Raw genomic sequence first — 26,490 nt, 5'->3', positions numbered from 1 at the left:
ATTTCTTTCAGCCCGAGTTTATCTGGGAAAACCCTGTTTGTTTGGGAAATTACCTTTCAACGACAAAGCTCCATAATTAATAGATTTTCTTTCATCCGTGGAATCAAATCCCAACATGACCTAGGCTGCACGATTCTAGATATGTTTTGTAATATCAAATGAAATAGTCCCCCTAAAAATGGTCCGAAATCGCCCAACATCCGTCACATTTCTTGGTGACGTCATCAGTTGCCCAGTAAGATTTGCATTTTCAAAAAGGGTAAAAAAATTATTAGCTCGATTGAGGATTTTTTCTGGTGGTTTTAGGAAAAAGGATTTCAGCCACGTATCATTTTTGTCAAGTTAGGGAATTTTTGCGCTAAAGAAGAAGAATCCTTTTGATGTGAAAATTATTCCAGGAAATTTTGCCATGTTTGTTAATTCCCTTTGAGAGGGTTAATTTCAGCAACAATATTTTCATTGGTAAAAAAAGGAGTCATGATGTAATTTCGTTGTCCCTTGCTATTCTTTCGTATCACAAAATTCAAAAAATCTACAAAACTCACAAAATAATATTAGTAATAATTTAAAACTGTTTCATTGTTTGATTGAAAAAGGCGGCTAAAAGAAAGGTTGACCGTTCTTGTCTTTCACATCGACATCGTTTGACAGAAATATTGAAAACAACCGAAAATCTAAGGATCAGTTCAGTATCAAAATTTTGAAATTAAAAAATTGAAATTACCCAGCTGCTAAAAAAACTAAATAATAAATCTTTATTCAAAAACAGAACGGGACGCGCACCATCCGAACTGCATATTTTCCGTTTTACTCAAGTCCGATCCAACGGCCAGTAATTCACTCAGCTGAAGAAGCGATCTTTCGAATCATGTAATTGAGGATGCCGCCATTTTTGTAGTAAACAAACTCGAGATCGGTATCAAAACGTGCTTTCACTTGGAACGATCGACCATCATCAACCTACAGATGATAAAAGATAAATACGTTTACTTTCCGTTGACAGAAACTGATAGTATCTGATATGTATCAAATTAAGGATTTATTGAACATAGAAGAGATTCTGGCTGGTAGTACAAGGATGGGAGAAAGTTATTAGTCGTTAATTTTTTTGTCATTAGCCATATTTAATCATGAGTTTTTCCCTTTGCATATACAGTATATGGCCCCCAAAACGGAGACGGCCCCCAAAACGGAGGTTTTCATTAAAATGAAGATTCTGACTTGTAGATTTATCAGAATTAAACGATTTTTGTTTATTTTGAAAGAATGATGGTTATACTTAAAAATGAGCATGTTTTTGCTTGTTTGAGACAGATTCAAAATAACATATTTGCGTCTCAAGGAAATGTTTTAACACCAAAATTAGATAAAAATTGCATATAACTCACTCTAGCTCCTTGGATATTGAAAATAAGTTATGAAAACGGGGTATAGGAAACTTTCTACACCTAATGCCGTTCAGAAAATGCAAATACATCTGTGACTTTAGAGGCTGGGTAAAAGATATAGCATCTAGAAGGTCGACCAGGAATTCTATTCCTATCACCTTGAGTTAATAGTTTATCACAAAAAATTAACATTATATATAAAAATTTTCGCAGAATCAGCAAAAATGACAAATTCTGTCATTTTTTTGCAAAATATAGGAGAAAAATATCTTTAAAGCTTAACATTTTCAGTTTCAGTTAAGCTTTTTTTCTAAAATTTTCACAGCTTATTCCATACATGAATGGAACTATTTTCAAAAAAGATTTGTTTTTAAAAACTTGATTAAGACGTTGTTAAATCAAAATTGTCATTTTGAAAATTTCTAAATTTTCAGTTTGGACTTTGCAATATCGAAAATCTTGAAATATTTCATAAATATCATAAATTTTACATCCATCGGGTCGTAAATTTAAGGGAAAACACAAATATGTTCATAGTTTCTCCCCCTATTACCAATGGGCTTAATAATTTGATTTTAACTACACCTCCGTTTTGGGGGCCGCAAACCTGCATTTTGACAACCGAGGGTATACTGTAAAAAGTCTTATCAAATAAATTTATGCCCAAAACCCTCTAAATCATATTTCAAAACTATGGTCAAAATTTTGTATTCATATCTTAAAGATATCTCGAGAAATCGCTAAAATTTCAAACCTCCGTTTTGGGGGCCATTAGAAAAAAGCTACCTATCTTTAAGCGATTGAAAAATATTGTTGAAATTGAAAATTTTGAAAAAGAACTTCCAGGAAATAAAGTAGAGATGTTAAAGGTTTTCATGCAGCAAAAATTTTTGTAAAATCTCTTTTCGTCTAGATTTGACAGAAATTTCAAATTTGATAGCCGTTTTGGGGGCCACATACTGTATATTACATGGCCCGTAGCTCAATAGTTCAGCAAATTGCGAGTTTGAGGGTCGCCGGATTTGTTGTTTACCAAAGGCAGCTGGTCAGAAGACAACATTGGAACGAATGTACTCGCTTCATTGCAAATAATCAGATTGAAGCTTTTTATTTTTTTTTATTTATAAGTAATGGCACGAACATAGAATACAAACACTAAAAGGCTCCAGCCCTCCCGCAAAAAACCGCTAGATTATACCGCCAGGAGAGAGGAACCTTATAAAAAGAGAAACGAGAAAAAAAAAACAATAGAAAGGTAAGGAAAAACAAAAAACAAACTAAATGAGCATTGTGAAAAATCAAAACAACGGACCCTCGAATCGACCGGTATCTTGGGTAAAGTTTACGGTTATACTTAATATATCCTGATTTAGGTTGTTACTAAAATTCGAATCCCCAAAGAGAAGTATTCTGGAAAGTCTTCTTGGGTTTAATGGTACCAAGCATATGTCAAGTTGAAGAAGGCTGTCAAACATTACATGTCTATCATCGGAGAAATCAGAGCAATGCATCAGAAAATGCTGTGTAGTTTCGATAGAGTTTTTCTCTGTAAGTTCACACTCGCACGATTCGTTCAGAAAATATGTAGAAATGAAACACTTACCTTGACAGTCACCATAGAACCAGCTCCCAAATTTTCTGGATATTCAATAGTGAAGCTCTCTTTACCGGTCAAACCGAGGCTTTCCGTAGTATCACCGGATAAGTATTGAAGCGGAGCAATACCCATCCCAATCAAGTTACTTCGGTGAATACGTTCGTAACTCTCAGCGATCACTGCTTTGATGCCCTAAAAAGATAAAGTAGTTGCATTGTGCTAACAATTTCTACTGAAATTCCATGATTTGTTGTTTCTATGAAGTGCCGAATACTAGCTAATGCCCATCAAATTCATTTACATTAAACAGGTTTTTGAGATTCATAGCTATGGAGAATAGATTAAAGGTATATTTATAAGTAAGCCGTTCCATTTTACTGCTGATTAATTTCAGATTTAAGGAAACCGAGAAGACGTGTCATCATGGTTATTGGATTATATGAGTACGCACATACCTGCATCCATGGACCTTTAGCAGCCCAATCTCTTGATGATCCACATCCGTATTCTTTGCCAGCCAAAATAATGAGCGATCTTTTTTCTTTGATGTATCTCTCGGCTGCATCAAATATGTCCATCTAAAAGAACAAGAATCGTAGGTTCTAATCGTAGAAATTTTAGCGAGACTAATTTTAGCGTTTTAGCGAGTTTTCCCTATTTTCGCTAAAATAAATCTTGCTAAAACACGCCGAATCGACAGATCGCTAAAATTTATCCGCGCGAAATTTCTGGTTATATTGCCTTAATATACTTTTATCAATAGAAAGGGTTTAAGTGCAAAGAAATGCTAGAAAACGAATTCAGTCAATAATGTAACGAGTATTCGCTAAAATTTATCCACGCGAAATTTTTTGAAATCGTGATTCGCTAAAATAAATCCAAAAAAAATCTAGATTTTTCTGATTCGCTAATATACGCTAAAATTAGTCTCGCTAAAATTTCTACGAATAAAGTAGCTGGTTTAAGAGGGAGGTAATATGGTTAGATTGGGGGCAATTAGTCGAAATTAAATATTTGCAAATGGAAAGTTATTTAAATTTACCTCATCTCCAGAAGGCCAATGTTTAGTTTTAGGTCCCGGTTTGTTCATGAATTTGTTGACCAATCGGATGTTTGCAAAAGTACCACGTGCCATCACATTGTAATTACCACGTCGTGAGCCGTAAGAATTGAATTCTCTTGGCGTCAGTCCCAGGCCCCCAAGATAACGTGCAGCAGGACTCGTTCTGGAGATCATTCCAGCAGGGGAGATGTGATCGGTGGTGACTGAATCACCAACATTCAATAAGACTGCTGCATTGGCGATGCTTTCAACTTCTGGTACAACAAGTGTCTGGAGAAAAATTTCTGAAATTTGACTACCAACTTTTAATTTTGGCGCAGATTTCATTTGATATTTGGTCAAAATACGATTTTTGGCGGGGATTAAATTTGGCGAATGGGGAGATTGAAGTCAGTAAAATACATGAGAATCGCTATGTATATCGCTATGCGTATTAATCTTTTGGTTAAGTTTAGTGGGGATTTAATTTGGCGAATAGCGGATTTTTTAAATTTTACTTCGGATATTAATTTGACGAGTTTTTTACATTTCGCCAAATTCGTCAAAATTAATCTACTTAAGGTATTTGTTGGTACTTCTCAGTGCAGCACGAAAAATAAGCTTAGACAAAAGAATTTCGAAGATCTGAAGAGATAAAATACATCATATTTAAAATGAGATTCTTACCATTTCATTAAAGAATGGTGGGGGTTGAATATAAGTTGAACTTGATTCCCAAGGGTAAAGAAGAGAGGCGCTGGTTTCCAAGTTATTCCATGCTGGGTTTCCAGTCTGAATCTTCGAATAAACTTCTTGGAACAAGGCTGGGATGACAGTTTTTCGTTCCATTTCCTACGGAAAAAAGCACATAATTAAGTCGAGATAAAAATATTACAGTGTAGGGAAAAAATATTATGTGCTAATAAAAATATTCACCTGAATTTCTTGTCTTGATGGCCAGATGTCGCGCAAGAAGACTTCTTTGCCTTCCTCCGTTCTACCTAAAAACGTAAAAAAATATAGAACGATTATTTTTCCAAAAGCAAATTTGTTGAATACTTAAACATGTGACAAAGGCTACTAACTCGATCAGCTAACGTTGTTATTGTTATCTCTATAATTGTCTGTCAACACAAAAAAGTGGAACCTTATTAGCCAGACGGAGACCATGCTTATTGAGAAATAGAAGTAAAAAGTGCAACGTTTCATCTTACCGATTGGTTCTTTTTCGAAGTCGATATCAACAGTACCAGCCAAAGCATAAGCGATAACGAGAAGCGGTGAAGCCAAATAATTTGCTCTTGTCAAAGGATGGATACGTCCTTCGAAGTTACGGTTACCAGATAGAACACCACACACAACAAGATCGTTCTGTGCGAGAAAATTACAGTAACTAGCAAAGCGATAAACTAAGGAGACAAGAACTGCTTGCCAAGCTCAAACGGCAATGGTTTCCAAAAGACTGACTTTGCTTTAATTTTATAGCTGTTGAAATAGGCGCGAGTTTCCAATTTTGCTCTAACAAGAGGATATTACGATTTCCATCGAGTTCCTCAGGGTTGCTTCACTCAAAAAACTGGCATCAATCATAGGACTTATGATTTCATGTCTTATAGGAATAAATTTGCATATATAATGAAAAGATTTCAAGTTACCTTTTCGATTACTTCAGCGACAGCTTCAGGTAGAGGACCACTGTTTCCAATACAAGTCATACAACCATATCCAACGATGCCGAAACTGAAAGGGAGAGAGAAGAATATCATTAGCTGAAAAGTAGTGTTATAAATTCGTCTAAATATATTGGGTAATGTCATTATGGCTATTAGCACTCCTAGTTAGCTACAAAGTCTACGCTTAGAACTCAATTTTGTCAATGTGGGGAGAAATAGTCTTCACTGAGTAACAGCCATTCTTTTACACTGATTTTACGAACTTGACAAACCCTGTCGACGATTACCTAAATGGTAAAACCGTAAACGGTTTGCAAATGGTGTTTTAAAAACTTAAGATGAGTCAAAATGAATTACCCTAATTGTTCGAGGTATTTATCAACACCGCTTTCTTTTAGATAGTACGTCACAACACCTGATCCAGGGCTGACACTGGTCTTGATGTATGGTAATGTGGTCAACCCAGATTCGATAGCTTTCTTGGCTAACAAGCCTGCACCCAGCATGACTGACGGATTACTTGTGTTTGTACAACTGGTGATCGAAGAGATAACCACCGAGCCTGAATTTGAAAAAAGAACACTCGTGTATATGGACTTAGACTGCTTAAAATAACTTTAAAATGTTTTGAAACTATAAATTACTGACGCATTACTCGTAAAGAAATTTTATAATAGATAAACGATGTCATAGAAATTACCGTGTTTGAGAGTGTACTCTTTTCCTTCGTAAATGAAAGGAGCGATCGTTTCAGTTTTTTCTTCAACGATTCCGAAACCTTTGAAACCAACTTTGTTGAGGAGACAACTCCTGAAATCAGTTTTCATTTCGGAGACTGGTACTCGATCATGGGGACGTTTTGGACCAGAGCATGATGGGACAACACTGCCAAGATCAAGTTCCACGATCTAAGAGAACGAATCACAAAAAAAGTAGTTTCTTGCAAGAATTTCTTCGAATAAACTTGTCAGTAAGGATTAAATATAATACCTCGGTGAAGACGGGGTCTTGTTCAGGATTTGTGTAATCACGGAAAAGGTTGTTGGCTTTCATATAATCTTCAATGTATTTGATGTGCTCCTCAGTTCGACCTATAGTTGATTTTAAACAAAGATCGAATTACCGAATAATGTACGCGATCGAGCGACAAGAAAAGCACTATCAACTATCAAGTCATAGTCTCACATAGTTTTTCTGGTCATTTCTTGAACTTTGAAGTTTTAAAAGAAAATTTTCGTTGTTTTTAAATTGGTCAGGACAGAACGACTGATTTTTTCAGTCTACATCATAAACTGGTAAGAATTTCCGGGAGTATTCGATGTAAAACATCAACCATACCTGACTGTCTTAAGTATTCCAAACTCATTTTATCAACAGGGAAGAAGCCAACAGTGGCTCCATACTCTGGACACATGTTAGATATGGTCGCACGATCGGCAATCGACAAACTTGCCACGCCAGCCCCGAAGAACTCGACAAACTTTCCAACCACACCGATCTGCCTTAAATGCTGAAAGAAAAACATCGACATCTTTAGTTTCGTTCTCGTTGGAAAAATTATCTAATTTGATTGAAAAGATGTAAATTAAAAAGAAAGTTAAAAGTTGATGAAGGAAAGGCTGCTATTTGAAATTTTAATTTTGAATACGTATTTTATTCGAGATATAGAAGAAATCAATTATATGACCCTATTTACTGCGCTTGCAAAAGTATCTACAAAACGGATACCTTAAATGGATTAATTTTGGCGTGGAATTTGGCGATTGGTAAATATACGATTTTAGGTGGGGTCTTAATTTAGTGAATTGGGAATTTTGGAACACCAAACTGGATGAAAATTAGATGTGACTTTCACATGATATTATTTGCGTTAAATTTTGCAGGGATTTAATTTAATTTAATCCCCGCCGAAATTAATCCACTGAAAGTAAACTTTAGCAAACCTAAAATTTGGATGGATCGAATCTACTCACCTTAGTAATAGTGAGGACGACATCAGTGGAGGTAGCAATAGGGTTCATAGTACCAGTGATTTTATATCCAATAACTTTGGGTACCACCATACTGATGACTTGACCAAGCATCACTGCTTCTGCTTCAATACCACCAACACCTATAAGGTTTTGAAAGTTGTCTTATTTACATTCTATTTACTATTTACTATTGTAATAAACAAAGCAGGAAAAAGCACTCTGCTTTGTCATCAATTTGTCAGAAATGTTCCTTACTTGTTCATAGTACAAAAAAGACATTTTCAGCTTTGACTAACTTAAACAAAAAATAGCTTGTCAAACGAGCTTACTTACCCCATCCTAAGATACCAAGCCCATTGATCATTGTGGTGTGAGAATCAGTACCAACTAGAGAATCTGGGTATAAAGCTCCTTTTTCACTGAACACAACTCGAGCCAAATATTCCAAATTGACCTAAAGTTACAACACAAGAGCTTTTAAAATCTTTTAAAATTGTTATTATCTTAGTCAATTTACGTAATAGTTATCACATGGTACCGAGTACAATATGGTATATATTTTTCGAGTTTACATTTTTCGTCATAATATAGAAAACTATATCCTATACAGGTACGAGTAAAAGTGTGATAACTAGTTTATCATCAACTTGAAAAATGTCAACAAACTTTTCTCTCTCCATTTGTGTCTCTCTTTGTTTTGTTTTTCTCTTCCAATATTTTATTCTTTTACTTTTATTTAGATGAAATCAACATCAAAACATTCGAAATAAGAATCGAATGGTCATTAAAAAGATCAAAACATTCTTTTCAAAAAATCTTTTGATAATTTTTTGTGTATTGGAAGCGAAGAGAAAACCTTTCTAATCATAAAATTGTACAAAATATGATCTCTCGCTTACCAGGCCCCTTTTTTGAACGCGGTCTTGTATTTGTACAGTACAATATGAAATACAGCATTTATGTACACGTTTTTAGCCAATCAAATTGCTCATATTTTTCGTGTTGATAATAAACGTTGTTTTAAAAACAGCTGATTGGCTTGGGTTTCAAAGCTCTCTATTAATTCATTAAAAACGCATGCGATGTATTTGGAAAAATTCAATATTCAAAACAAGAGCAGCGCGCATATCCCGAAGGGTAGTTTTATGCTCGAAACGAAGGAAGATACGACAAAGCCAATGTTCAAAACAAATTGAGCTTCATAGTTAAAACATGAGCACTTTTCGGCAGTTTGATGGGCATATTTACCTGGTGTACAATCCCAGATCCAGGCGGGATAATTTGAAGGTTTTTGAAGGCTTGTGATCCCCACTGGAAAAAAAGGAAATTCATTACACACATACAAAAGGGAGAAGACTTTAAAGAAGTACAACAATTTTTTAATATTTTTCTGATAAAGATACCTTGAGAAATTGGAATCGTTCTTTATTTCTACTGAATTCAAGTTCCTGGTTTTTCATCAGTGCATCTTCACTGTAAGAGAATGAAGCAAAAGTGTGCTGGATATCACTCACAAAAACAATTTGTTAATTGGAAAAAGAACTAGTGGAAATATCATTTATTTGGAAACATGAAGAATTGTTGGTTAAATGAAACACATTAAACTAGAGGTAGTAGAACCGAAACTTAAGAGATATTCCAAAGGCTCTGATCAGTTTCAAAAGTCTAAAAAATCAATATCACATGATCAACTTCCATCATATCTTAAATAAAACTAATGACAAGTATTGGAATTGCTTTCAAAAAATGTTAGCATTTATATAGTAATCAAAAAACCTTCTGAAATGATCAACTTGGATGGAGTGATCGATGACCATATCAGCAGGTGTCAATGGGTTAATTTTTGAAGGATCACCTCCAAGTCTGTTGACAGCGTCCCTCATTGCCGCAAAATCAGTAACTGCGGGTACACCACTAAAATCAAAAAAATTTTAAATTACTAGCTGAAAAGTGTGAAAATTTTCAGCCGGGTCAAATGAAAATGTCATAACAGGGGCATGGAGTTAGTACAAGACATTATGCCTGTTAGTACACGGTACTAACTGCTTGAGAAAATTCTTTGTGGCCCACCTGGTAGGTCTTTGAATCAGAACATTAAAATACTTTTTAATATAATAGTTGAGATTAAGAATCAAGATATCATTGTGTTCTTACGTGAAATCTTGCAAAAGTGTTCTAGCAGGTCTGAAAGGGAATTCGACTCCATTATGCTGTGTCTCTTTCCAATTCAACAATGTTTCAACATCTTTTTGATGAACTTGAAAACCATCACAATTTCGAACGACTGATTCCAGTAAAACTCTGATAGAGAATGGTAATTGTCCTATGATAAAAAACAAGATAATTTATTTTGTTGACTGGAGGCTCGAGAGGTTTAGCCTCATATAATTATCATTACATCACTAGGTTAAAATTCTAAAAGAAAATTTGATCTAGAAATATAAAACTTACCATATCGCTGATCTTCAAGTTTGCTCAAATCGAAGTATGAATAGTCCGTTTCACCACTTTTCAAGGTGGACTTGCATTTCTCAAAAGCATGATCTTAAACAATAATGAAAGAAAAATATGAAAAGTGCAATTTTCTGTTGTTTTTTCTCTCTTTTTACTACTACCTACTACTCGTATATTTTCTAAGTGTATAGTTAAAGAATAATTTTGGCATAAATTCTTGGAATTAATAGGCCTTTTGTAGGACACAACGTCATGTCAATGATAAGAAAATATTCAGTACACAGGCTTACTTAAATATGTTCTTGCTTGTTCTTTTCATTATACTGGAATTATTAAAATTACATCACATCCTACAAAAAGTTTATCATCTTTCTTAGTGACATGTAGCAGCAAAGAAAAAAACGAGCAAATAAATAACTGATCGAAAAGAAACATGAAAAACAAAAATTTGGCGATACTAAAAAAGTAACATAGCTTCTCTAATATTGATATTTTTACGAATAAACATCCACAACCTACAGCCCAGCACTGCTCTAAACGTCCAATCAACATTTACTGTGGAAAACGGAAATTGAGTTTGGATGGCTCTCCTTAGAATGACCTCCAATAAATCTTACTTCAACTTAAAATATTGGACCAGAGACTAGTTTAGTCTGGTAGACCAGGAGTGGCCAGAGACTAGTTTATTCTGTCAGAACGGATATTTTTCAGTTGTAATCCTTACACAATAGTCCTAGTGTTTCTTAATGAGTAGCACCTAATTATTTGATCATCAAAAAATAAAGAAATGGTAAAATTTCCTTAGGAAAAAGTGAGTGATTTAAGAGATAGGAATAATGGGAAGGTTGACAAAAGGTTTTTTCTTATGGTTGCACTAAGCAAAGAATATAGTTTCAATCAGTGATTCCAACCTTCCTACTAATCCTATCTCTAAAGAAGGGTATCTGGATAAGATGAGGTATGTAGACATTAGACCAACTTACGGTAATTAGCGGCAAAAAACACTACCTAATGACTCCACATGATAGCCTGATAGTAGATCAACTTCTTAGCGCCTAATTTTAATCTACTGATTTTGCTATACCAGTGACCACCACTCGCTAAGGCTAAAAGAGTACATACACAATCGCTAGGATATTTGACATTTTAGAACTTTGTAACCTAATGTTTGCATGTGTACTTTTAAACTTGGTGCGCAGACGCTGACATTGAGTGGTATTGAGTTTAGCAAAAGGTCTATCGATATGTAATCAAGCCTTTTCTAAAATATTGAGTATCAATTGATCATTAATGGTTTTTTCATTAATTTAATATCGTTTGTGATCAATCGGTCATCCCAGAGCCAAATGATGATCAATTAATCAATAATTGGTCAATCGATAGGCAATCAAGCCTATCTATTCCAGTTTTTACTAAAAGAAAGCCTGCGATCTTAGCTTTCTAGCAGTTTACAACACTTTAGACACAGACTACATAGTAGGCCCGATTTGTAACAAATTCCATGCAAATTTTGTGCAAATTTGGAACAAAGCACCAAATTTGGACCAGACATGCCTAATACCCTATGGATCGAAATTAAAAGGGCTGCCCAGAAAATTTTAAGGGTAGACTTTTTTTTTGGACCCATTTATTGAAAACCTAGGCTAAAGCCCAAGGGCTCATTTTTATGGAAATTTCAAACTCATTTTAGGCCAAAACCAATTATAGAATCTGAAAGCTCTTGAAAAACTATATAGAAGACTTTTAAGTGAGTATGGCCGATTTCTGCACTGAACGGGTGTTATTTGATGAAGAAGTGGTGGTTTCCCCCTCATTTTTGCAACATTTAAAAATTTGCCTGCCGTGGGACAGAAAATTGTTGAAAGCATCGATAAATAAATTTCTCTGGAAACGAGGAAAACATAATTGAAGGCTGAAAATTTTTATTCAAAATACCAGCCAAAACTCTTTTATTACAGATTTTTTCAGGTTTGGAAAGAAAAAACATTCAACTTTTTAATGTATAAAAAAATTTTTAAAAAATTTAAAAAATTTGTATTTTTAGTTTATATTTTAACTCGCTCTAGTCAGTGTGAAGGAGAGAATGCAAAAAATTTCAGGCCAATAGATGGCTACCGTTTTTGACTTTAGTATCAACGGTAAAAAGATTTGCTGTACCGCGAACAAGAAGTTCGAAAAAGCGCACCCAAAAGTACTCATTTTCAAATTTTGAAATAATAAAAAGATGTACCTTGAAAATTTCTTTTGCAAAAGAAAGCTAAATATATTCTCTTGAAGTTGGAAAAAACATTTATGCCAAAACAGGTTTCCTTCCTGGAGACATCTTTTTTTTCAACTTTTGGTGGAAACATTCTGTTGCTTTCTAACGCTTTTTATCGTTTTCTATCGCCAGAGTGAAAAGATTAAAAAGATTTATATTTATTTATCACTTTCTATCACCTGACATGAAAGAGTTCCGACAATTTTTTAACATAGATTTTTAATAGAATTTTCCTTTCTTATAAGAATATTATTCTCTTATTAAGGTAAAGTATACCTTAACCGGTGACGGTTAATTAAATCGCAATTCATTCAAATTCTATCAAAAGTTACAGCCATTTTTGTCTCAGCTGCAAATCATTTTGAGACAGACGTTAGAAAGAAATATTTAAAAGTGTAATATCTCTCCAACGATCTACATTCGCAAATTCTAAGTGTGACCAATAGATTCGGTACACTTTTTTTAAAGAAACACACTTTTAAGAAATATGAGGCTCAGAATGCCTAAAAACTAAGAAACATCTAAGAAACATGCTGAGGTTGAGAATGAGAAAATAACATTTTTTAATTTTAAGAACCTTCCAATCAAAACTGATTATGGCTGATTAATTTCAAAAAAAATTAGAAACATGCATGTACGAAACATTTAAGGCTCAAAAGGCTGATTTCTTAAGAAACATTGAGGCTGCTTAGTAAAACTAGTTTCTTAAAAAAAAAACGTGTATACCAAATAAGATAATTGTACAAAAAATTGGAAACTTTCATTTGCGGTGGAATTATGAACATCCCAAAAAATATTGCAAATTAGGAATTTTTTATCTGTACATATCTGTAAGGCCCCGCTTACACCTAAATAAGTTTTTCAAGTAACACATAGAAAGGGCTTAACGCGAAATCAACATGCGTTTTCCAGCGGGAGAAGTAAATTTTTTCAGTCCCAGAGCAATTCAAGAGTCCAACCTTTCTTTCTCACCTAAATGGAGTGGTAAGAATCTTATCAAGTACTTTTTAATGTGCAACTTTTTCTATTTTTGGAGAAAATCTAGGTACTTGCTTCATATTCCTATTTAGGAATATTTTTCTTCCTAATTAGGAATAAGATTCCTAGTTAGGAATATTGGTAAAAGTAAGAAAATATTCCTAATTTGGCTAAGTGTACTGAATGATTGGCCCACTCTTTTTAGGACTTTAGCATTGAGAGGGAGCAGGCTGGCTCTAAAAAGCTCTAAAACAGCATCTAATAACATAGCTAGACGGCAAATTGGTAAATTGGTAAACGCTTTTGCAACATTCTAAAATTTGTCTGCCCCTTGAAAATGGGCCCTGCCACCTTTTTGACTCATCTCAACCTTTTCCATATTTCTATACAATAATATTCTAACACCATCAAAGAATTCTCCCTCCAAATTTCAGGTCTCTAGCTACACTAGAAAAAGAGATATTCAAAATTAAAGAAGCATGGCATTTTTTCTTTTTTGACAATTTTTCACTTTTTTCCAAGCTATTTTCCTAACCACATTTTAGTCAAACTTTTGACACTAAAATTTGAATATCTTTACAACCACTTATCCTCTGAAGGCCTATGACCCCTCATTTTCTTTTTTTTCCAAAGCTCTACAAGATAGGATAGGTTTTGAAAAAAAAAAATTAAAATCTGAAAAATCTTCTGGAGTTGCTAGCGTGTGCAGCATTGGGTACAAAGTCCAAATATGCATTTCCCATAAATTTCATATGAAGAGTTAGGGCTATACTAACGAGTGCATTAGTACCATATGAGAACGAATAAATCAATCAAATGTAATCAAACAGTAATCAAATACAATCAAAAACGTAATCTAAGCAATTGAATGGCAAATCCTGGGTAATATTTGATTACTATTTGATTGCGCTTGACAATTGAATCGTAATTATTTGATTGTGTTGAATTGATTTGACGTTTGATTTGTTCAATTGACACCGTCTGGTTTAAAGCAACGGTGAATTTTTCTAGGAAACGGTAAATTTTTAGATTTATGGCTGCTTTCACCCTTAAAAGAATAAAAATTTGTTGCGGGGCATTTTCCAATGTTTCAGAACACTGAAGGATTCCGGAGCACAATTTTTGGTGATTGGTCTGCACCGGAACTCTCAAACATCCCAGTGTTCCGGAGCAAGATATTGGTGATGTAATTACGAAAGTTAATCATGTGAAAATTAACTGCGCACGCGCGTATTGAAAAAAAAGGCAACTCATGATGGGTAGTGAAACCTCACGTTTTTTTATTTTTTCAAAATTTTGACCAGTGATGCTTTCAAATATAATGTGACAAATTCAATTTCATTTATGTCTGAACCATCATCCTCAAAGACTGTAAGTATGTTATTAAAACATATCTGCATATTCCTTTAACCATGTTTAAGCGGTTTTCTAGAACGTGTTAAAAATCACTTGCTCTGGAAGCACTGGAAGTGCTCCGGAACTTTCCGGAGAGAAAAATAGTGTTTTTTAGCCGTTCCGGAAAACTTCAGAAGTTCGAACGGAACATATTTTAGGTTGCCGCCTTATGTAATATTAATTTTTTTTCTTTTTTACGATTACAAAATAAATTTTTTATTTTTGAATTAAAGAAATATAATACAATATATTATATTGATTCTCTGTGCCAAAAGATATTTCTTTACTTTACGAATAATCTGCTATCTATACTATGTTGCTTCGCCACTTACCCCCTTACTGTTTTAGTAGGCACTTCGGTCACGTGAATAAGAACACACGTATATGTTGAACCCGACTGTGGACTGTCAGAAATTGCAATTACATAAATTATTGTGGAAGTGAACGCTTGAGACGAATGTTTGGGAAATCAAAAAGACAACTTTCACAAGTGTTTCAACTGGTATTTCCAACGAAGCCATATTTTGGTCTGTACCGAAATTTTGCCCGCTCAAATCTAAACAACAAAATGGTCAATCTCACTAAAGCAAAACATTGCGGCCACGGCATTTCCCTGGATAAAAATTCTGGTCAGGTGACCATCCATGATTTTAGACCAATGAAAACGCTTCATTTCCTCGGCTTAAAGTTGTGTCTACACTAACACGCAGGAATTAGCTAGAAAAAGAGAGAAAAAACCGGGGGTCAAATTAAATGTTTCTCCCTTCTTGCGGCAAACATAAAAGACTTTAAGAGGCCATTTATCTAAGAAAGGGGTGTAATATCATAATTAAATTATGTAAGTATATAAGTGATATTTTAAGTAAGAATTTCATTAACAATTTTATTTTGAAGTTTGTTTTTACAAACAAAACCACCGTGCTACATGATAATCTCATTTTCTTAACTTATGGACCCATTTGGAAGTCTTTGTAATACAGATCATTTGGCAGTGTAGTTGCAGCCTATACAAGAATTGGAATCTAAAGTCTGAAGTCGTAACTCCTTGCCAGTGACCCCGCAGAGAAATTTTTAGTTGGCAGACACTGACTTTAGGTTGGTTTGGAAATCATTTTATTTTGAAATGTAATCTTCACTTTAGATGAATACTTTTATTTATTTGGATTCATGAAAGGTTCAAGGTTTGTTTACTTCTTATTTCAAATTATTTCATTGATTTATTGAGCTGCAATAGCTGATTGAAAAACGAAGATTTTTGATAATTATCAGCCAGTCGTTTCGCTTTTGATTTCAAGCCAACATCTTAGCAACGAGGTGCTTGCCCATAGTTACAGGGAATTGTGCAAAAAAACAAACATAGAAAGTTTTCCAAATCCCCTATTTCAATTAAACCAATAAACAAGCAGCCTGTCGGCATTAAGGCCCAGCTCTCTTTCAGTATCGTCGGGCATCTCGCATCTCTCCATCATTCCTGCAGATATCAATCAGTACTTTTTTTTATTTTCAGACCCTACAGTTGATATGGATGATTATATGGATTTGAGATTCTTTGGGTCTTGGATGCTTCGGCGAAATAACTACTTTGATTATAATCATACATGTGTTGAAGCACTCGAAATATTTACCTCGCCTGCAGTCTATAACAATTTTTTTCTGTGCAATAAATCAAATACTGACTGTTATAAGTTCGTTCTGGTTTTTCAGATGATTATAATAACACCCTCCCTTATAAAGTATATTGAACTGAAATCAAATTGAAAAAATCATTTTTAGGCTAGCTGTAACCACCGACTGGTTATCTGCAAGCTTGTACAGAGTCACTTTTTAGATAATCAGTGAAAAATCGGTATTTTTCAAGCTACGCTAGAAAAATTCAAGACTGTAATTGCAAATTCATTGTTTTACATTTCGGATTTCGAAGGTTGCTAGTTTATTGGAGTACTGAAAAAATGAGTCACCCCTCCCCTCTTATTTTTGCAGACGCTCCCTAATTAGTTTATTTCATGGAAAACCACCCATTTCCATTTATTTTACACCCATCCCGTTTATGATATTTTTCTAAAATGTTAACCACCCCCTGCTATTAGGCCCTCCCCCACAATTAGCTTCCAAAGAGTAGGAGAGATTGGGGTATATTTCAATATGTAGGGGTAACTCGTCAAAACTTAAAAAGTGATCAGTATATCCTAAACTCCCATAAAGGTCGTTACCGATTTTCAAAACTGTATCCAGATCGTTTGTATCCCAGTAGCGGGGAATTATTGCATTAGAATACACTATTGCCGATAATGACATAAACATACACTGGGAGCCCGCTGTTCGGCCATACACCGCCCCATTGCCTTGATGAGTTGTTGCTTTAACTATTTTGTAAATGGTAACAGGGCCTGGATTCGTTTCTACATCACCCGCCTGAATTAGAATAATACATGTCAGTAACACCAAAGCAAGAATAGACGGAGAGCGGGGACGCCCATTCCTGGCCACCCTACTGGTACTGCCAAATTTTGAGGTGCTATATAAGGAACGGAGGTCATATTGCCTAGCCCTATCAAAGTTCCCAATGGATATGCGATAAGCGTCTAAAGATATCATGTTGTCAGGATAAGGGAAAAGACAATAATTGAAACAATTTTTGATTATATTGAGTTCTGTATTTTTACAATAAGTTGGGTAGTCCTCTCAACTCTCAACTAAAAAGTGAATAATTAAATATGTTAAGGCTTTGGCTTTGGCTGTGGCTTTGGATATTATATATAATGCGTTCTTTACTATATATAAAGAAAGTTCCATCCAAACTCGATTGATTATCACCGGACTTCACTGTATGAACCACACTGATCTCCTACAAAAAGAAAAAAAGAAAAGAAAATGTTTAAAATTTATAGAAGCATGTGAAAAGCCTTATAAAATTGTTTTAAGTACTCTCACCTTTTGGGCGGGGTTTGAAATTGGTAGGGGGGTGTTTTAAATTTTTGATTCTAACATCCCCCCTAAAAATGGGAGGGTAAAATATCAGGATTAGATAAAATAAATTTGCAATTTGAGATAAAATATATTACCTCAAAGTGCTTGGCCACTAAATTGTTCCTTGTACTTCTCGTCTCTCATCCTTCCCTGGATAGATAAAAAAAAAAATCTATATTGCAAATTTAAAAACCCTTTTATCATAATACACCATTCTATTTTCAAGCAGCTTCAAGACACAATCTTCCAAAAATTTAAAGAATTTCCAGATATTTCTTCAATAAATGTTAGGGCCCGTTTACATGGATTTTCGGTACGGGGCGTACTGAGATTTTTCAGGACGGTCTACGGTCTGAAATATCGTTTACATGCCAGACCGTTCCGAGATTTCAGTACGCTCCAAATTTCGGTACGGTCAAAATCACCGTACCGAAATTTCAGTACGGTCCAGAAAATCCATGTAAACGCAAAGAAATTTCAGTTCGGGGTGGTCGTAGCACTTTCATAGTGTCCTCCCCCCCTTTATAAAGGGGGATTCTGATTTTAACCCTTTTTGTGAGGTATGGGGGAAAATGAAAAATTTGAAATAAGCAGGGGAAATAAAGAGGGGCAAAACTATAAATTTTGACTGGGGGAACTTCACTGATAAGGTGATCTCGTTGCGAAACCTGTTTTAAAAAAGCAATAAAATCAGCAAATATTCTTAAACAAACCAACTTTTCAATACAATTTCACTTTTCAAGCACTTTCAAGGCTATATTTTTTTCAAGCTTTCCAAAATTTCAAACTTGATTTAAGGCATTTTTATGTTAACCATATGGGGGAACCACAAAATTGTCGAATAGCTGGGGGAATTCAATAAAGAGGAGGGAACCAAGAAATTTTGAAATATGGTGGGGGAAAGAAAAGAGGGGGGAACGGAGAAAAATTTGGATTTTTAGTGGGGGGAACCAATAACAGAACTCAAAAAAAATTACTGGAACAGATTTTTCCAAAGTTTTCTGACCACGGGAGAGATTTTTATTTTTGAAGTCTGTGGTAAACATTCGGCCCGCTAAAGTACTACGACCACCCCAAACCGAAATTGAAAATTCAGCCCGTACCGTAACACCTCATGTAAACAAGACAGAAACTCAGAACGGTCTGGATCTCAGGCCGTACCGAAAATCCATGTAAACAGGCCCTTAGATTTCTAACAAATTTGAGGTGATTTGAACACGAAAAGTAGAAAATAAAATATATAGATTACCTCAATGAACTTGGCCACAAAATTGTTCCTTGTACTTCTTATTTCTCACCCTTCCCTGGATAGATAAATAAAAAAAATCTATATTGCAAATTTTAACTAAAAGCCCTTTACCATATTACACCAATCTGTTTTCAAGCAGCTTCAAGACACAATCTTCCAAAAATTCACTGCGCCGCCAGTTGCCAGTGCACTGGTGTGTTTTGAATTGCGTTTGATTAATTAAATTCAAATCGCTCAATTAGGTTGGTTTAATTTGATAATCAAATTGTTTGACTAATTACCTCTAGCATTTGTGGACCAAATCTAAAATGGCCCAATTGTTGTTTACAAAAATCCACAGAACAAAAAATTGGGCAATATCAGGACTCTGTGGTTAGCTTTATCGGATTATAGTACGAAAACAGGAAATTTACATCGCTCGCAGTATATAAACACAGTGAAAATTCACTTTTCATACAATTGCTGAGAAACTCTATGAGAAAGCCTATGTTTTCAGACCTTATTTTTCCGACGATTTTAGTGCCGACCAATCGATGACTCACTTTTTAGGGCTGGAATTGACGTGAACACAAGTTATTTGTGACTGCGGCCATAATGATGAATTTTTTTGAAATAATGAAATTTTCAGGCGGTTGCTTTTTTGACATACAGGCGGCCGACGCTGAACTCTCATATTCAAATTCCCTCGGCCTTAAGAAATTTCGAACAGTCGAAGGAGCGCAGAGAAGATTGGTCTAGCTCTTTGTTGCTACAGCATTTATAATCTAAGGGAAAATTTTAAAAGACCGGCTTCAACAATCTTGAAAGTAATTGTCTCCAGGGTTTATAGCTCAGTGGTTGATTGAACCCCACTGTTTAATCAAAATATCAACAAGGGGATGGTAATTGATTGATTCAGTGGCACCTGGAAATTTTAATTATATAAAGCAACGCCTTGCTTACCTTTGACTCTCAGGTAACTTTAAGGATTGATGATATTATACAGCATCCATGTAAACACTGAAACTGCAAAACACTAAAGACAACTTCTTCTACTTCTTGATTTTTTCACGTTCATCGTTTCATCACCACACACGAGATTTAGCGTTGGCTAAACTATAGTCTCCAGCAGATAGCACTAAGGAGATTATATTTCCTTACAGCCTCATAAATTTGAGGTTTTAATTTAGACTCTGTTGATGAAAAACTAATTTCTCTCAACTGACGGACTTCATACCCTCGTAGCACTACTCAATGTGGGTACAGTGAAATCGCGAACTAGCCTTTGATCGGGATAATGTATTTATTTTGATCCGATATTGCAGGCTACTACTTGGTTCCGCACTAACATTGCCGTGCTCTTAAAAGGTCCATTCGCTAACCGCGCTGGACCAAAAATGAAACTTTTCCATGTTTCACTTTTTTGTACCAATTCTTCAAAATGAAAATATTTAAGATTTAAAGTTCTCCTTTTATTCAATGATTTTATACGGCACTTTGTTGACAATCTAACTCTTGCATGAAATTCCTGCTTTCTTCAGTAAATCGAAGATGAGAAAAAACCTAAGCGCCTTAGGATCACAGATTGAAACAAATATATGAAGGGTAGGATTTTACAGCGGCCCGTCCTGCAAGGCACTGAGCGGCCACGGGTGCCAAAAAGAAGGGCCATTTGAAATGCGGCAACCTCGTTGGTGGAAATTTGATAAACAGCTGCGCACTGCTGTTATGGTGTCCATTCCAGCCAAGCCATATTTTATCATTCTACAGAAATCCCTGCTTGAAAAATCAAAATATTGATACGTGGTTGAGTTTACTAAACTTTGCCGAATTAAAACGCGCGAAAATATCATATGACGTATGACCACGGCTTCCGTTCACTCCGATCATGATTCTGATCACGTGATATAGCTTGATGTTTTGACTTTTTTAAACCAATGAAATCATTGTTTATACCGCACTAAAGGCCTTTCTAGATTACCGCGCAAAAAAACGGGGGTCAACATGAACTTTAAAGCAAAGCCTGCTGCGGGAAAGGGAAATGGTTTTGAAGAACCAAGTATAGGCAAAAAGGTTTTAATATTATTCAAATATCACAAAAACAAGTGACATTTACATGGTTGATCTTTATAAAGTTTGATCTGACGGTTTGTTGTAAAAAAAATTGACCCCCGTGTTGGTTTTATAGCCTATCTTTTTGGATTTGTGAGAAGACAAATGTTATTGTAAAGAAAAGTCATTTGGAAGTGTAATCATACCCTTTCCAGGGAACTGGACCAACATTTTTTAAGTCAGAATTCATTGCCAGTAATGCCGCAGCGTGGTTTGAAACCTTGCTGGTGGTTGTTGTAGGTCTGGTGGAAAATGGATTTATTTCTGAATATAAACATTACTGCAGCTATAATATTTTCTTTATTTTGACAAACAAAAGGTTCAAGGTTTGTTTACTTTTTATTTTACTGCATTTCTCTGTCTTATTCTGCTGTAGTAGGCAATTGAAAACTCCTGATTTTTTGTTTTTGTCAGTGCTCGCTCGGCAGCCATTTTGAATTTTTTTTTTCGACGTCTGTACTCGGCAATTTCGTGACCTCTACAGAATCGACGATTTTGCCTGAGGGGAACAGCAGTGTGCGAAGGAGCGCCAAGAAGCAATCAGTAGAAGAGACCACTTTCATTTTAGTTGCAGATTTTGATATAAACTTCTCTCAGAGATTGCTTGTCAATGTGTTCTGTCAACTTGTCAGCATTGTTAGCAACTCCAGAAGATTTTTCAAGTTTTAATTTTTTTTTCAAAATCTATCCTATCTTGTAGAGCTTTGAAAAAGAAAGAAAATGAGGGGTCATAAGCCTCCAGAGGATTAGTGGTTGTAAAGATATTCAAATTTTAGTGTCAAAAATTTGACTAAAAATGTCAAAAAAAAGGTTAGGAAAATAGCTTGGAAAAATTCGAAAAATGTGTTAAAAAAGAAAAAAAAGAAATTTTCCAGTCATGCTTCTTAAATTTTGCATATCTATTTTTCTAGTGTAGCTAGAGACCTCAAATTTGGAGGGAGAATTCTTTGATGGTGTTAAAATATTATTATATAAAAATATTTGTAAAATATTTAGTATATTTATCAAAATAACGAAAGATATATCTTTTTTTGAAAAAAGAAGACATTGCATTGTTTTATTTTTGTTTTTGAAGAAAATAGCTTGGAAAAGGTTGAAATGAGTCAAAAAAGGTGGTAGGACCCATTTTCAAGGGGCCTCTGGAAATGGAGGAACAAAAACTTATGAGTAAAGAATAAGTTTTTCTGAAAGGAGAAGCCCCAAATGAAAAGAAAATCCATTTCGGCAGAAATAAAAACTTTTTTTTGGGACATTCCCATGCTAAAGAAGCAAAAAAGTTAAAAAAACTTACATGAAAATGAAAGAACTAGAATTAGCGATTGTGATTTTTGAATTCCTCACCCTTTTTCTGATAAACATACAAAGTTTCAGCCTCCAAATACATTTTCCTCCGTTTCCAAACACATTTGTTCTTCGATAGTTGCAAATTTTTTTTCTCCCGTCGGCAAACAATTTTCAAAATGTTGCAAAACGTTCGGCATTTTACCAATTTGCCGTCTAGCCCGTGTCCACAGTGTTATATACCGCTGGAAAGCTAAGATCACGGGCTTTCATTTAGTAAAAACCGGAACGCTTTAGCATACATAGAAAAAAAGTTCGAAGGGTTCAAAGTTCACGGAAAAATGAAACATTTGGTTTGACGTCAACGAAAGTTGCATTACTTCTGGAGTCGCTAGCATTGTATTGTTGTAAAGGGAAAGATAAAAGAGGTATAACTAGCCTCTAGTTTCTAATCTTGATGTAGGAGTTTAAGCTTAGACTGTCAGCGTGGGCTTATGGCTGTCATTTTGAATTTCGATTTTTTTTCTCCTGTACTCGGCAATTTAGAGGTTGTTCGTAATATGCGATTTGGCTTACGCGTAACACTTGTGCTTTATCTTTAGTAAGGATGTTGAGTTTTGTTTATATGGCACTTTTTGTGACGGACTGATTAGCTATGTGACTTTACACTAACAAGTGATAGAATGCTAAAAGTTAAAAAGTAATATTACCATTTTCCATTGTACTTGTCATTGTGGCTACGTCTGGCTGAGGTTAAAAATGTTGAACAGAACAGAACGTTGAAGGGTTAGAGAACTGGCTGGCTGGCAGTTGAGATGAGTTCAGGTATCAGGAGGGCCTGGAAAATGTGCAATGCAAAGTCATATCGCAATTAAATCCGTCCTTTTACGTCCGCAAAAATGCTTACTATTATTGTGTAAAAAACAGCTTCAAAAACACCTGTTCATATATTTAAAGTTTGAATCAAACTAAACTCAACAATAGCACAAATATTTTTTACATGTTTAAAACAATATTATTTTAAAATTAAGGGAGTTTGAATGCAATATTTTGTAAATTCAGAGAAAAAAATATGCAGTATTTTAGTCAGTAAATTTAGTATTTTTTAAGACTTTGTCTACACTTTAACGATATAGTTTTTTATTTAGTGTAAATAGCCTCTTACAGATGTAAACAAAAAAATTTGGACACGTGATCATAACATTGAAATCGAAACTGGAAAAAACTAAAAACATGATAAGTAGAAAAGTTATAAGGGAAAAAGGCTCCTTTTCGAGTTAAACTGACGTGACAAAACAGACGAAGGCAAAGTACAAAAAGATGTCATATGATTCAGGAACTTTGGGCTAAGATTTGTAAGCAGAGAATTAATTAATATCGGATAAGACTTTTTTTTCTTATTTATGTTTATTCAAGTAAAGATCGATGTTCATTATTCACATTTTTTATTAGAAATAACTCATTGATTAGTTAATTGGCTAAAAGTACTTTGATTTTTTATTCGCTTTTGTTGTTAAAGCCCTAATTATTGTTTACCTAAAGCTGTGTGTAAATCTATGATCGCCCCTCAACATTTCCTATTGACCATTTGTTGTTTTAGTTCTTGCAAAAGTAATAGCTGTGACTACTCTATCATTTGCGAGAGGAGGATAGCTGAAGAGGCGCGCTGCATATTCGAATATTGCTGCTTCGCTAAAAAGAAAAAATGAATTGCTCAGTGCTTGTTGGTGGTTTTGGTGAAACGATTGAATTATTCAAACTTTCAATCAATTTGTCAGCCCCAGAAGAAACACGTTTGAATTTTGTATCATCTAGCAAAGTTGGAGAAAATCCTTCATTTCTCGCTGTCAATAGTAATGGGGTTTATTGTGTCCACGAGGTAAGTATTAATCTTTTCTGTTTGTTGTGTGTCGTTTGTAAACGAGTATCTTGGAGTATTCTAAAGTTAAAATGTTAAACAAGAGTGAGAATAGTTCTTTTACTACGTTAGACTTGTGGTTTTGTCGCAGTTAACAAAGGGGAAAGGTTATAGTAATATTGTAAATAAATAAGAAATAAATCAGTCTTATAGTCTGGCAGAATTATGTAGTAAAAATTGGGGCCCGTAATTGAGCTGGAAAAAAATTCCGCGTAAGGTTTCTTGGTATCGTCAGAAGCGGAATTATTTTCTAAGTTCGCCTCTATTCCGGGGGGGGGGGGCTACTCGATTTCGAAACGACGGTATGTGCCGCGCAAAATCTGCCTTTCAAAATCGTACCCTTACAGTGCAGTTCAATATGGCTGAAAAGGTACCCTTTCAGTGCATTTTCTTATGATTTACCCAACCCTTATAGTGCACTATATTTTTCAGCTGTAAATCTGCGTGTAAAAAAGGCTTGGGAAATTTTCTGTCTCAAAGAAAAACTGAGAAAATAACTTGTCAGATGTAATTATCAGACAATAGAAACTTTTTCAAACAAAGGAGAAGTAAAAACCTTTCTTTGTATCAATTATTTTGAATTTGTTTTAAAATTCGACCCTTGAATTGCAATCTCACAGAAACACACCCTTACAGTGCATTTTGGGATGCTGAAAAACCCCACCCTTAAGCGCGGCACATGACGTAGGCCAGATCATATGAGTGCCCCCCCCCCCAGGCCTCTATTATGTCACATTTCTGCTAGATTGTAACTGTCTTTACTGTGTTGTATTCTTGTTTTTTTTCTTCGCAGGTTTCACTATTCAAAGGAGAAAAGAATGGAGGGTTCTCGTTTATGAAAATTGACGAAACCAACGTCATTCGGAAAATTCAAGAGCAGTTTTCAAGTGGAGAAGACCCTACTCATGTTATCTTGAACATGAAAAGGAGTTGTGCTTATATCAGTAATTATTCGTCGGGACATTTCGCTGTTACAAAAATCAAGGAGAACGGTTTGTTAGGAAGTTGTGCTTACATTGAAAGCTATGATTCTGGAAGTGGAGTTGTTGCAGAGCGTCAAAAAGAATCCCATCCTCATGGCGCATGTTTCAAAGGAAAGTTCGTCTACTGTGTAGATCTAGGGGCTGATTGTGTTTATCATTACGTGCATGGAAATGGCTACGAGTTCAATTCACCTAAAGCTGAACGAACACCTACTGGCCCAGGTTCTGGACCAAGACACATGGTTTTCCATCCAAGGCATAAGATTGCCTATTTGATTACTGAGCTGACAAACGAAATAATCATTTTCAAGCAAAATGAAAGTAACGGCTCTTTAGCAGAGGTTTCTAGACAAAACTTTCTGACAAGTGATTTGATTGAGGATGGTGTAACGAATTATGGGTCTGAGATAATGGTGCACCCTAATGGTAAGTATTTATACCTGAGTAATCGTGGAAATGGTGCTCTCATCTCGTATGAAATTTCAACTGAAGGCGATCAACTGAAAAGAATAGAAACGACAAGGCTTGTAGGAACTTGGCCAAGACATTTTAACATACATCCGTCGGGAAAAGCATTGTTGTGCGCAGATCAATTCAAAAACTTAATCGAAGTTTTTTACATCGATGATTACACTGGGAAGTTAAGAAAAGTTCAAGAAGTTGATTGCAAAAACAGTCCATCATGTGTTATATTTAAATTCTGAGTACTGAACTCTTTTTACATTTTTTATTTTCGATACGCAAGTTTTGAACAACCGCGATGTATTCTTCACATTTTATAGGTTTTCTTTTACAATAAAACCAAGACATTTTGTATTCATCATTTAAAATATAGAGAATATCATACAATAAAGTCAATAAAGTATTCCTTTTTTTCCTTTACATACGTACCACATAAACAGTTGTTTTAAGCTCGGGTAAACAGAGCGGATTTAAAAATAAATCTTTTTCGGGTCGGCGCTAAGTCAACTCTAAAGGAATACATCAATGTATTGTTCCACTGATCATAGACCGGCGGTGACTCACAGATTCTACAGAAAAATTGCCTTATTATTGGTGAGTATATAGCATTATAGGCTGCGCTTTCACGACCCTCTTATCTACACAAGACCCGGGGGTACTACCCTTGCCGACCGACGGGGGTGCTCCGCTGAGGTTCGAAAAATGAACCCTACGTGGGACTCGTTTTTTCAAAAAAGTGACCCTGAAATGGGACTGAAATTCCAAAATTTTCTCAAACT

General features: G+C 35.0%; 2 protein-coding genes and 1 long non-coding RNA gene across 3 annotated transcripts; 1 reads left to right on the top strand and 2 right to left on the bottom strand.

Moving 5' to 3' along the window:
- Positions 1-486: 486 nt before the first annotated feature.
- Positions 487-23,212, bottom strand: LOC136805781 (cytoplasmic aconitate hydratase-like). Its single transcript, XM_067062339.1, has 20 exons — positions 23,059-23,212; positions 10,125-10,217; positions 9,828-9,996; positions 9,450-9,587; positions 9,077-9,146; positions 8,922-8,984; positions 8,007-8,127; positions 7,674-7,813; positions 7,039-7,210; positions 6,691-6,791; positions 6,401-6,608; positions 6,058-6,262; positions 5,683-5,767; positions 5,242-5,398; positions 4,964-5,028; positions 4,715-4,879; positions 4,028-4,318; positions 3,441-3,563; positions 2,992-3,177; positions 487-960 (listed from the first exon to the last, which is right to left on the bottom strand). Exons 1-20 carry the CDS (start codon positions 23,078-23,080, stop codon positions 838-840), a joined length of 2,697 nt encoding a protein of 898 aa, XP_066918440.1. The 5' UTR covers positions 23,081-23,212; the 3' UTR covers positions 487-837.
- LOC136805816 (uncharacterized) lies at positions 17,518-20,007 on the bottom strand. Its single transcript, XR_010846450.1, has 4 exons — positions 19,919-20,007; positions 18,977-19,031; positions 17,823-17,877; positions 17,518-17,605 (listed from the first exon to the last, which is right to left on the bottom strand). It is a non-coding gene; the product is annotated as an uncharacterized lncRNA (long non-coding RNA).
- Positions 23,213-23,586: 374 nt separating the features above from the next.
- Positions 23,587-26,094, top strand: LOC136805796 (6-phosphogluconolactonase-like). Its single transcript, XM_067062357.1, has 3 exons — positions 23,587-23,703; positions 23,949-24,227; positions 25,060-26,094. The coding sequence occupies exons 2-3, from the start codon at positions 24,054-24,056 to the stop codon at positions 25,951-25,953; spliced, it is 1,068 nt and encodes a 355-aa protein (XP_066918458.1). The 5' UTR covers positions 23,587-23,703; positions 23,949-24,053; the 3' UTR covers positions 25,954-26,094.
- Positions 26,095-26,490: the final 396 nt, after the last annotated feature.

This window comes from Clytia hemisphaerica, unplaced genomic scaffold (assembly GCF_902728285.1).
Source record: "Clytia hemisphaerica strain Z4C2 unplaced genomic scaffold, Clytia hemisphaerica genome assembly, whole genome shotgun sequence".
NCBI classification, from domain to species: Eukaryota; Metazoa; Cnidaria; class Hydrozoa; order Leptothecata; family Clytiidae; genus Clytia; species Clytia hemisphaerica.
The sequence above is the reverse complement of the archived record's forward strand: the minus strand, read 5'-3'. Positions and strand labels throughout refer to the sequence as shown.